Source organism: Bubalus kerabau, chromosome 3 (genome assembly GCF_029407905.1).
Source record: "Bubalus kerabau isolate K-KA32 ecotype Philippines breed swamp buffalo chromosome 3, PCC_UOA_SB_1v2, whole genome shotgun sequence".
In the NCBI taxonomy this organism is placed as follows: Eukaryota; Metazoa; Chordata; class Mammalia; order Artiodactyla; family Bovidae; genus Bubalus; species Bubalus kerabau.
The window spans coordinates 74,284,714-74,296,381 of record NC_073626.1 but is presented as its reverse complement, the minus strand read 5'-3'; the positions used below and the strand labels follow the sequence as shown (position 1 = coordinate 74,296,381).

The following is an 11,668-nucleotide window of genomic DNA, read 5'->3' as shown; positions in this document are numbered from 1 at the left end:
TCTCTGTTCATTGGCTTCTGCTTTGCTAACTGATGCACTGTGTGACCCTAAGATATTCATCTAATCTTTCTGGCCTTCACTTTCATCATCAACGAAACAGTCAATAAAGAGATCCACAGGTTTATCATTAGTAAAGCAGTGTGCCACATGTGTGCACTCCCAAGCTTAGGAATTATCTTTATCAGGTCTACAAAAAGCTAAAATCTAGGGAAAACATCCTCTTACCCACCCCCATGCTGATCAATACTTAGATCCTGGGTGGCCAGTGAGAAATAAGTCTCAGGGAAATTAAAAACAACACTCTACTGCTTCCCAGATAGTGAATTCAAGCTAATGCTTAGGACTGGGTCAGATCAGATTGCTAATCAGAGTCCCTCACCTTCCAGAGGGTATTCTCCAGGGGAACAAGCAGAAATGTGGTCTTGGTATCAGACCACTAAAGAGGGGTCCTCTAAGAGATGTCTGAAAGCTTCTGTGCTTTTTTATACCATGTGTCTTTCAGGGAATGCTTGCAGCCACCCATCCTTTTTAAATCTTAGGCTTCCTTGTGTTACAGTGTTGTATAGGAAAGTGCTGAACATCTGACCCTAGCCATTTACATTGAAGGTGACTGCAATAAGTTGTTTCTTTTTTCTGTGTCAGTATTAGCATTTGTAAAATAGAATTATAATAGAATCAGGTAAGATAAAGAAGAATGACATTTTTGGAGGTGCTATAAGGGTATTATCTTACACTTATCAGATTGGCAAAAATTTAAAAAAATCTTTAATATCCCACTGACTTGTCAAAGGTATGAGGAAACAAGAATTCTCATATGTTGCTGTAGAAGTATTCACTTCTAAAGAGAGCGATTTAGCAATATATAGAAACATTGCCAGTGCACATATATTAGATTAAGTAATTTCATGTCTAGGAATTTTTTCTAATAGGCAAAATGTTGAGCATGTGTTTGTAATACCAAAATGAAAATAAATCAATGCCCACTAATAAGGGACTACTAAATAAATTGTGGTAGATGTATACAGTAGAACAGCATAAAGGTGTAAAAAAGTAGAAAGAAAGGATCTTCAAGATATAATGGGGGGAAGCATGGTGCAAAAGAGTCTTGTAATATCATTTATGTAAAAATGTGGGGAGATATATCTCTAACTAGATATTTATCTATCTATAATTGTGAAGTCGAAAGTATTTCTGTAAAGATATACTCATAAAATTGGTGAAGAAACTCAAAATTGGTATTCATGTGAAGGAGAACTAGGCGCCTGGGGACAGAGGTGGGAGAAAGAAAGGGTACCCTTTTGTACCCTTTGAATCTTGAATCATATAAATTTAAACTTAATAGCTACAATAAAGATAAAGGAGGAAAAAAAATCAGCATAATCTTTATTTTTGGCCGTACCACCTGGCATGTGGGACCTTCCCTGCCTATATGCTCCCCCTGGCCAGGGATCAAACCCAAGACCCCTGCAGTGGAAGCATGGGGTCTTCACCACTGGGCTGCCAGGAAAGTCCCAAAGATCAGTATAACTGACATGGGTGTGCTTTTGCATGTTCACACATATCTTTATTTGTACTTGCCTATCCAACTACATTAATCTAAGGATACCTCTTGTTTTATCTTCAGGACCCTGATGTCTATCAGTTGAACAGGAAATGAGGGGATCCTTTACCTTCATGGAGGGTGTAGGGACCTAGGCTCAGTTCTGCCCTTTCTAGCTGGAGCAGCTCAAGGTGGGACCTCAGAAGTCTAGGGCACAGGTTTAGCAAACAAATGGCAATGGGAGGGCAGGCCTCCCAGTCAGCCCGCTGGCTGTGTGGTCTCCTTGAGCACTGCTCAGCTGCTCAGCATGGAGGTCGTCACTGTGTAGCGGAGCGGCTGCCTGACTCTCTGCTCCTGGCAGACTGGAGATGCAGGAAACCGCAGTGGCCACCCTCATCTTTTGCAGGATGGCTTTGCCTTTTAACTTCTGAGCAAATAAAGTAGCTTCCTCACTAAAATGAGGGGTTTGATGTCACTTCTCTCTCTAAGGAGTCTTCTAGCATTGACATTCTATGCTGCAAAAGGTCAATCTTTAGCCACAGTAAGAGTTACACCTTAGGCCAAGGGACGGTGGTCCACTTTGGATCCTGAGAGCTTAAATGCTCATTCCAGACCATTTGGGAGAGATGGAAGGAAATGAGAGCTGGCTTCTCTCTCTTAAGACCCCCATTCCTACTCCTTCCTTCTTCCCATTGCCTCAGAACCACTCAGCTCCCTCTGAAGGGATTGCGAGCGACAAATCCCTTTCTTTCACTTCCTACTCCACTGCATTCTCAAAGTCAAGTTAGGGAAGTGGCAAGAAGTGAGCTGCATCTCTTCAAAGCACTATTTTGTCAGCAAAACTTGGGATGCTCCTACTGACTACCTTTTAAGGACATTTTCTGGAACTTCAGTCTAGTTAGACTTAAGTTTGATCTTGACATTGATCTCTCCTCCTCTACCTCCCAGTAGGCTTCTGGATAATTTTCAGGTATAATCCTGCTCCATTTAGGCATGAGCTCTCATCGTGCTGGTCAAGACTTACCCTGTCTCCCCACACTGCTCCCTACCCCAGCTCCTAAAGCAGGCATTTTCAAAGTGTGGTTCTGAAGAACACTGCTTTAGAATCATTCGACAGATTTATTAAAAAGAAAGACTCCTGAGTCAGACCTATTGGATTAGAAGCTCAACGGGGGTGGGGGAAGGCTAAGGAAACTGCACATTTATTTTTGAAACTGCACATTTAAACCAGCTTCTCTGGTGATTCCTACCCACCTGAAGTGGTGCTAGGAGCCAGTAATCTAAGGATATCCTTTAGCCAACATTGGTAATGGTGAAGACACACCGTTCTGTCCATTTTCATTTCTGCCCAACAAACATTTCTTGAATGCCTCCCATATGCCAGGGACGGGCTTGACTCACAAGCCTTTAACAAAGCTCTAGGAAAAGTCACAGCACACTAGACTCTTTTCCTCAGGGAGGGTCATGGTATCAGACTTCTGGCAAGCTTTGAATTCTTGTCTTTAGGATCCTGTTCATCTCTACCCCTATCTTGGGATAGAAAGATGCTGCAGAGAACTACAAATCTTGCTTAAGAGAAAAGACAACCCCACTTTTTATCCCAAGCAAGAGCCTTTGTGTCCTTTGGGGCTGTGGAGCCAAGAGTTTGCCTGTGCTCAAGCATCAGTGGGCTTCCAAGGTGGCACTAGTGGTCAAGAACCCACCTGTCAGTGCAGAAGTGGGTTTGATCCCTGGGTTGGGAAGATCCTTTGGAGGAGGGCATGGTAACCCACTTCAGTACTCTTGCCTGGAGAATCCCATGTTCGGAGGAGCCTGGGGGCTATGGTCCATAGGGTTGCAAAGAGTCCCACAGGATTGAAACAATTTAGCAAGCACCCAGGCATCTTAAAGGGATAACACAATGGGACTTGTGGAGAAGGATTGTAAGAGGCTTTTCAGGAACAACTGTAAACACACTGAAGACTAGACTGCCAGCCTCCACTGCTCTGTCTGCAGAAAAGAAGCTTGTTGTTTGAATGGTAGAGAGAAAGGTAGTGGGGGGGGGGGCGGTGGTTGGGGGTGACTGCTGTGGTGAGTAGGATGGGAGAGATTTCAAAGCATTCCTACATCAAACACAACCTGGCCGTCAGGCCCCTAGGCTGCCACCTCCTGCTGAGAACTCAGCACCAGGACCCAGCAGGGCAAGTGACCCTTGGGAACAAGCAATAAAATCCTTAAGATGTTTCTCCTATACCCTGTGAACTTCTAGGAGACAAACTTTAAAGGTACTAAAAATATCCATATTCATATCTTTATATACACAATTGCCCCAATAATACCTTCCAACATCTCCTTAGAAAATTATAGATTCAGATTTTCCTAGAGTAGATTTATAGCATAGCTAACGTGTCAAAAATGAATCCCTTATTCCTTTGGTTTAAGAATATCTTTTTTATTAGCCTAACCCTCCCCTAACAAAAAGTTCTTACACAGTAAGTCTTTGGCAAATGTTTATTGAATCTGAGTCTGAGATAACCAAACTCTTGACTTTCATCCTGAGCAAGTCAGAACAGCCCAGGAGTGGAGATGGCAACTCTGAGCCCCAAGGTGTAGTATATGCCAAAGGCTGGGAGAGTCAAGGGAGTAGAGAGAAGGAGGAACAGAATATAGCTCTTTGCATGCAGTTATCAGGGACCTGTTACTGGATCTGAACAAATAATGAAAACCCCACCTACCCACTCTCTTCCACAGTTGTTAAAATAACACACTTTTTAAAATCTAATTTTTAGATTATTAATTTTAGATGTCCCTTTCAGGACGTTTTCTTCCCTTGGCAAAGCTCAATCTCCCAAATTTTGCTTCAGGGAAATAGCATGTGCAGCTCAGGGGTGCAACAAAGTCAGTGTTTAACTGAGACATGCAGGACCCAAACTTTGTTCCAAATGCTTAGCAGCAAAAACCCTGTCTTTGTTGAAATGACAGTTGCCAAGGCATCTAGGCTGGCTGTTTTTCCTGAAACCTTAGAGAAAAGGCACATAATTTGATAGGTTTTAGGCCATTTTTGCCAGACAATGGTTTTCTGTCCTCCACCTGGGTTGCAGAGGGCTGGAGGTCTTTCTCTAGAGAAATTGACAGGGCCGCCCTTTCTTCTTGACCCTCTTGGGCCTCTGGACCTAGGAGCTGTGATCAGATGAGTACCATCTGAGACTGGGTCTTCTAGTTTTGAGACAGGAGTGTGAGAGCTGAGACATTATGCTGGTAAAAACTGGTAAAAATTGAATTCTAGCCAGTGAGGGGTTAACGGACATTGTGACCTATTGATACTTTGGCATTAAGGGTACAGAAGGAGGACAGTGAAGAAATGCCTATGTATATGAAGCCCGAGTTAGCTCCAAAGAGGTCTATTATTTCCCAGCCAAGGTGCTAGAGAAGAGCCTTAATTTTTTCTTTTTAAAAACTATTTCGAAAATAAAAACTATTTAAAGGACGTTTGCTGTGTGACTGGCTACAGGAGATAATTGAAGTAGCAATATCAAGCTTGAAGGGTTCTTTTCCAGCCCAGAATTTTATTTCCCAGCGAAATCCAAGAACTTCAGCAGTGAAGGAATCCTAGACCTCTTCAGCTCTGTGCTCATTCCTTGGTGTCTACCCTCTACCTATCCCCTCCCCTCCTGGCTGGCTCAACTTCAGCCTCACCACTGTGGTTAACACTGTTTATTCACAAGTTCACATCCCTGTAAGGAACTGGCTCCCTGGACTGTAACCACTCCTATTTTCCAGACTTCCTCAGAGTGGAATTTTAGGCAAGGGCTCAATAGCTCTTTCAGGACAAGTGGATCAGTAAAACAATAATAAAACCTCGGTCACCATAACTCAGAGGCTATAACAGATCAAGTTCTTAAGAGCACTTGAAAAAGCCAAGAGTAGGCTCTTTATTCACACAGAGTTTTAGGAAACCACCCTCTTTCATTACTGCTGTGTGTAAATAACATCTATTTATTTATTTAACTTGTTTCTTTTCCTAGAGCCCCAAAGAAGGAAACATTAAAAAAAAAAATGTTCAAGGAAGTTGGAAAGTTTGTCAGTGTAAAGCTTTGTAACTCTTCTACCCCCCATTTCCTGTGCCAATTGCACTTTTATTTCCCGTCTCTCTACACTCAGTAAACAAAACCATATTATCAAGGGAAAGACGTGAGCCCATTAACATTGTGAGCCCTCAGATTTCACTCGCAAGAGACGACGCAGCACTTATCTGATGGAACAGAAGCTTTAATTGCTTAGAGGCACAAGCCCGTCCAAACCTCTGAGATCTGACGGGTCCCTGAGAAGCTTTGCGCCCTGGAGCCAAAGTACCTCTAAAAAAGCGGGCGCAGCACGAGTGAGAGCCAACCTCCCAGAGAGGAGCACAGCGAGCGACTCATCCCAACGGCAGATTCTGTCTTTTACAAACTAGTCCACGAGGATAATCTGCTAAACGTCCCACAGGCAGAAACTTTATCTTCTGTCCAAATCAAAATCCGCACTCAACACTCGCTTCTCATGCACCACAAATGGGAGCAGTGGAAGAAGCTGCGAAGTAACGTCAAAATCTAGCCTAGAAGTGAAGATTTTGTGCCGTCCTAGCTACACAGCACCTACAGCATAAAATTTATATCCCAAAAATCGGGGGTGAGGGGAAAAGGAAAATTAAACGTCTACTTCAGGTTTGTGTGCTTAGTCGCTAAGTCGTGTCCGACTCTTTTCGACCCCATGGACTGTAACTTGGCAGGTTCCTCTGCCCATGGGGATTCTCCAAGCAAGAATACTGGAGTGGGTTGCCATGCCCTCCGCCAGGGGATCTGCCCAACCCAGGGATCGAACCCAGGTCTCACGCGTTGGAGGCGGATTTTTAACGTCTGAGCACCAGAGATATCACCAGTGCCAAGAATACTGAAAGCACATAGGGTTCAGAGAAAAAGGGAAGAGAAATCACTTTACCTTCCCTGGAGGAAGCTAGGAAGGGGTTCCGTAGGGCCTTTTAACCCTTCCCACACTGCGGCGACCACCATCCACACTCGAGGGGCTAGCCACCCACGGTGTAGAAGAACAGGCTCTCCCCCTCTCCATTCTCTCCTCCTCCACCGAGCGGCCCTTTCTGCTTTTCTGCCTCTAACCTGCCCAATACCTGTTCGGGAAGCGGGCGTTTAGCGCTCACGCCCCGCCCTGAGCCAAGCAGCCCCAGGGCCAGAAGGCTGTCCTCTGGGCCGCGTTGGGGCGCGGGGCGGCGGCCTCCCGCCTGTGTGGCAAAGTTGGTGGCCGGGCAGGCTCGTGGAGCCGCGCGCCAGTCGGGACCCGGGCCGTGCGGGGACGGCGCCCATTGGCCGGCCGGCGCCACGTGGCCACCCCGCCTCTATATTAGGCCACTATTTACCCCCGGCTGGCTCGCCATGGCTCGGCGAGGGCAGGTCGGCTAGACAGGGGAGGTGGAGCAGCGCAGAGCGCGGCGGTCCTGCGGACCCCACACCCAGGCCCGGCCGGCGCGCTCCGGTGGGTGGGCCGGAACCATGAGCTCCTACCTCGACTACGTGTCGTGCGGCCGGGACGGCGGCGACTTGCTGAGCTTCGCATCCAAGTTCTGTCGCGCCGACGCCCGGCCCGTGGTCCTGCAGCCCGCCTTCCCCCTGGGCAGCGGCGACGGCGCGTTCGTTAGCTGCCTGCCCCTGGCCGCGGCGCGAGCGGTGCCCTCGCCCCCGGCCGCCCCGGCGCAGCCTCCCGGGCCTGCCGCGCCCGCGTACGCGCCGTGCCCCCTAGAGGGGGCCTACGAGCCAGGCGCCGCACCTGTCCAGGCCGGGGGCGAAGACTACGGCCTCCCGGGGTCCGCGCCCGCGTACGATTTACCGTGCGCGCTCGGGCGGCCGGCAGACGACAGCGGTGCGCACGTCCATTACGCCACCTCGGCTGTCTTCTCTGGAGGCGGCTCCTTCCTCCTCAGTGGCCAGGTGGATTACGCGGCCTTCGGCGAGCCGGGCCCCTTCTCGGCGTGTCTCAAAGAGCCGACCGACGGCCACTCTGGGGCCTTCCAGACCGCGTCCCCCGCTCCCGGCGTCTACCCCAAGTGTGCGTCCCCAGCCTCCGGCCTCCCTGCCGCCTTCAGCACGTTCGAGTGGATGAAAGTGAAGAGGAACGCCCCGAAGAAAAGTAAGTACTTGGGCCTTGGACGGACGGACGCGACTGGGGTTGGGGATCGAGCCTGCCCAGCGGAACTGAGCCGAGGGTGCGCTGCAGCGGTCCCTGTGGACGGCGGTTTGGGTCTTATGGGGAACACGCGGCCCCAGGAATTATTAAACCAGGCGAATTGCATTGAGCGTGCCCCGAATGCCAGGGGTTGAGAAAATTGCGGGAAGGAGCGCTCCGTGAAGCTTTTCTTTTGGCACAGTTGTGTTCAGAGACCCAGAAGGGCCGTTCAGTAACTGATTCTAGTGTGGCCCCAAAGCCTTCCCAAGTCGCGTCTCCGTGTCATCTCGCCACGCTGACGACGCCCTGTCTTTACATTGCAGGCAAATTCGCGGAGTATGGAGCCGCCACCCCCTCCAGCGCGATCCGCACGAATTTCAGCACCAAGCAACTGACAGAACTGGAGAAGGAGTTTCATTTCAATAAGTACTTAACTCGGGCCCGACGCATCGAGATAGCCAACTCATTGCAACTGAATGACACCCAAGTCAAAATCTGGTTCCAGAACCGCAGGATGAAACAGAAGAAAAGGGAACGGGAAGGGCTTCTGCCATCGGCCACCCCCGTGGCTTCCTTCCAGCTTCCCCTCTCAGGAACGAGCCCTGCCAAGTCTGGCAAGAACCCGGGGAGCCCCTCTCAGGCCCAGGAACCATCCTGAGGTTTAGTCACGTCGCTGACAAACTGTGGGCTGCAGAACTCTTGGGCCACCCCACCCTTCTCTGGACTTATTAGCTCAGTTTGGAATGGAGGTGGGCATGGCGGAAATAAGAGCAGTTTCACTTGGGAGAGGAAATACCTTGGTGGCTTCTGAGTTCCGGGCTGTGGGTGTACAGATGTTAATTTGAAGTCTCTAAAGCCACTCATCTGTGTATTGTGTCTTATCAGGGAAAAGGTGCCCAGCTGCCAGCCCAGCCCTACTGCTATGTTGCCTAACTCAGTCATATGCAGTTTTCCGTGCAGAGTGGCAGAGCATTCCTACTGCCAACCCCGTGATGTGCTCAGAAGAGCATCTACCCAAAGTTTTATCTGGTTTTAATTTAAAAGACAAGGCTACATGTATTCAGCTTCTGATGACCAAAGCTAGTTATACTTAAGGCCTCCTTGGTGTATAAGCTGCTTCAACCGTGATCCTCACATTTGCACTACAGTTTTTTTTCCCCCTTAAAAAGCAGTTTCTACCTCTCCAGGTGCCTAAGTGAAGATACAATCTCTGTTTAGTTAGTAGCTGAACAAATGCACAGGGTGGATAAAGACCCTGAAGTATACTTTGACACCAGTTACTCAAACTTGAATGTAAATATATACAGTATGTATATTTTTAAAGAAGTTTGCTTGTAGTGAACTTACATATGGCATTTAATGTCAGCATGTAAATGGCTTGAACTTTTTTTGGTAATAAAAATGACAGAATGTGTCACTTTCTGCTTTTCCTTATACTCCTTTATTTTGATGATCTTTCTTTAAAGCTGATTCAGTTTCTTCTATTTGGAATTCTGCTATGGAAATTTGTTAGGCTGGTAACTTTAAAAAAGAACACTTCTTAAAAGCTGTTTATGCAAACTAGTTAGGGACAATTATCTGAGTAGTTTAACAGAGGAAAAAACCTAAGTCTGCTCAATATACCAAGTAACTACAGAAGTATTTCCTTACCTTAAGTGCCCAGGTTTTATGGTGAATATGTGGACTGCACATTAAGTTTAGATGTCCACTGTGGGGATGATGTATAGCTAAGGAGACACTGAAGAGACATCTCCTTGTCCTTTTGTCTTCTGCTTTCACAAAAGGAAGAAGAAAGACAACTTGAAGACTTTGTTAGTTGGTCAGTGTTCTCTGAGAAAGGCAGCTGCACATCGGAAAGTCTCGGTGGCTGAATTCCCATTTTCAAAGTCAAGAATTACAGAGGAGGCTGGGAGAGGCCAGTACAGGAGTCAAGCTTTCCACTTCCTGTAACCCAGACTTTGTGTTAAAACTTATAAGAACATAGAGGTACTTAATTTTTTTTTTTTTAATGATATATTTTCAAATGAATTTTTTTGAAGGAGCACTCCAGGCACAAAATAATTTGAAAGTTGGCGAGAAGGTATGTGATTTAAAAAAAGCCTTTAACCTTATTTCCATCCAGCCCCCCAGTTCCCATCTGAAAGCATCCATGGTTGAGCAGGCTGTTACGTAACCAAACACAATATTACTTGAAAAACTCTGGTGTTAAAAACAAGCGGATACTTGGGACAGTTGTGTGGAGAGGAGGGCAGTTCATTTTCCTCACTTCATAAGTTACAGACATATCTTAAGTCTCTATCTAGTTTGACTGAAAGGCTTAAAGGCCCGTAATAATCAGCTAAGAGGATCAGCTCTTCTTTTAGCTGAATTTCTAGATTCTAGTGTAGTACTTCAAACCAATAATTCAGAAGTCCAATAATTGTGGAGAAATACTTTCTCTATAAAACAATAATGTCATTGTCTTAGAAAATTGAAATTACACTTAAATTCCTGTCCATTGGACCCAAAGTTTGATGGAGTTGAAGAAATAAAATGATCAACAAACTCAGCCGATTATGGGGAAAAGATACCATTTATAAAGCAGGTTTGTCAATATTATTCTTTTGTTTCACCATCTGCCCATCACTAACCTGATGCTAATCAGATCTTGTTTGAGATAACAGCCCCCCTCTGAGCTCTGTAGCAATTTGAAAGTCCTTGTTAAAGAGTTGTGATCTGCTTGCCCACAGCTACTTTCCGGCTTCCCCTGCAGTGGTCTATGTTTCTTTTTTGATAAGCATTCAAATGCACACCTAAACAAAAAAAATAGAAACACACTCGGTCATTTCCTTAATCTACCACCCTTTTCTCTGAGAAAATAATGCTTTTCCTTTTGAAGCCACTAGTAGCGCTTAGCCCTGATGGATGTCTTTCCTGATGAAGGTGGCTATTTTGACAAACGTATAATGCTGTTCTATGAATCAGGCCAATATTAGCTATTTTTTGACCAACCCCAGGGATCTTTAAAAGCTTTCTTAATGCAGATCGCTATACAGCTATATTCAGTATTAGGGAGAGTCCTGGCTAGAGATTGGGACGAACTAGGTGACCTCTGGAGGTCCCTTCCAGCAATGAAAATGCTACAAAAACAACTCAGTGACTTCTGCTGATTTTAATTTAGGCCTATCACCGGAAGAAAGAGACTTCAGTTCTGAGAAAGCAAATGCCGTCCCTAGGTTTACATTGATACTGTTTATACAGGAAAAGTGAATTTTAAATATTATTAAATAGATCTTGTCAGTGGAGATACCACTGTCAAGCCTGTGTGCATGTTTATAGGGCATTCCTCTTCCATTTATTCAGAGCCTTGTGGTATTTTGAGTCAGATCTTCCATGAAGTGTTATGGTTACTACACAAACGATGAAACTGCTAAAACAGTCCATCCCATTTCTATTTTATAAGATTTTGAACTAAATATGCAAATTTATCTTCTAGCAACTCGTTACAAGAATGAATACACAGTGGACAGCTCTATCTGTTATATAATTAACTATTCAATGTTCCTTTGTCTTCACAGAATGACTATGTGTCTATTTTTCTGGACTCAGGATAGCTGGGAGTGTGGAAGAAGAAATAAAACATTTAATAACAAAAATTTCCATTACTGTACTTGACTACTAGCAAACAAAGGACTTGCTGACGTACAAACGTAAAGCAATGTCACCTAGATCCTCAAAAGATTAATTGTATGTGATTTATTCTGCCTCAGTCTTATATAAAGTGAGGCTGAAAACCAGACGAGATTATGTCCAATTATGTTATCGGAAAAGAGGAGCAGGTTCAGCAGAATTGCACAAACTCTGAAGTTCTTAATTATTTCTTATGGCCAAACAAATGCTCTATATTTGCTGAATATTGAATTTGGAAACCTCAGGACCTAATCAGTTTCAGAGAGA

The 11,668-nt window shown here is 45.7% G+C and overlaps 1 protein-coding gene across 1 annotated transcript; it reads left to right on the top strand.

The window, feature by feature from the left end:
• The first annotated feature begins 6,948 nt into the window (after window positions 1–6,948).
• On the top strand, window positions 6,949–10,252 carry HOXD1 (homeobox D1). The gene is made up of 2 exons (XM_055574724.1): window positions 6,949–7,696; window positions 8,056–10,252. The coding sequence occupies exons 1-2, from the start codon at window positions 7,063–7,065 to the stop codon at window positions 8,388–8,390; spliced, it is 969 nt and encodes a 322-aa protein (XP_055430699.1). The 5' UTR covers window positions 6,949–7,062; the 3' UTR covers window positions 8,391–10,252.
• The last annotated feature ends 1,416 nt before the right edge of the window (window positions 10,253–11,668 follow it).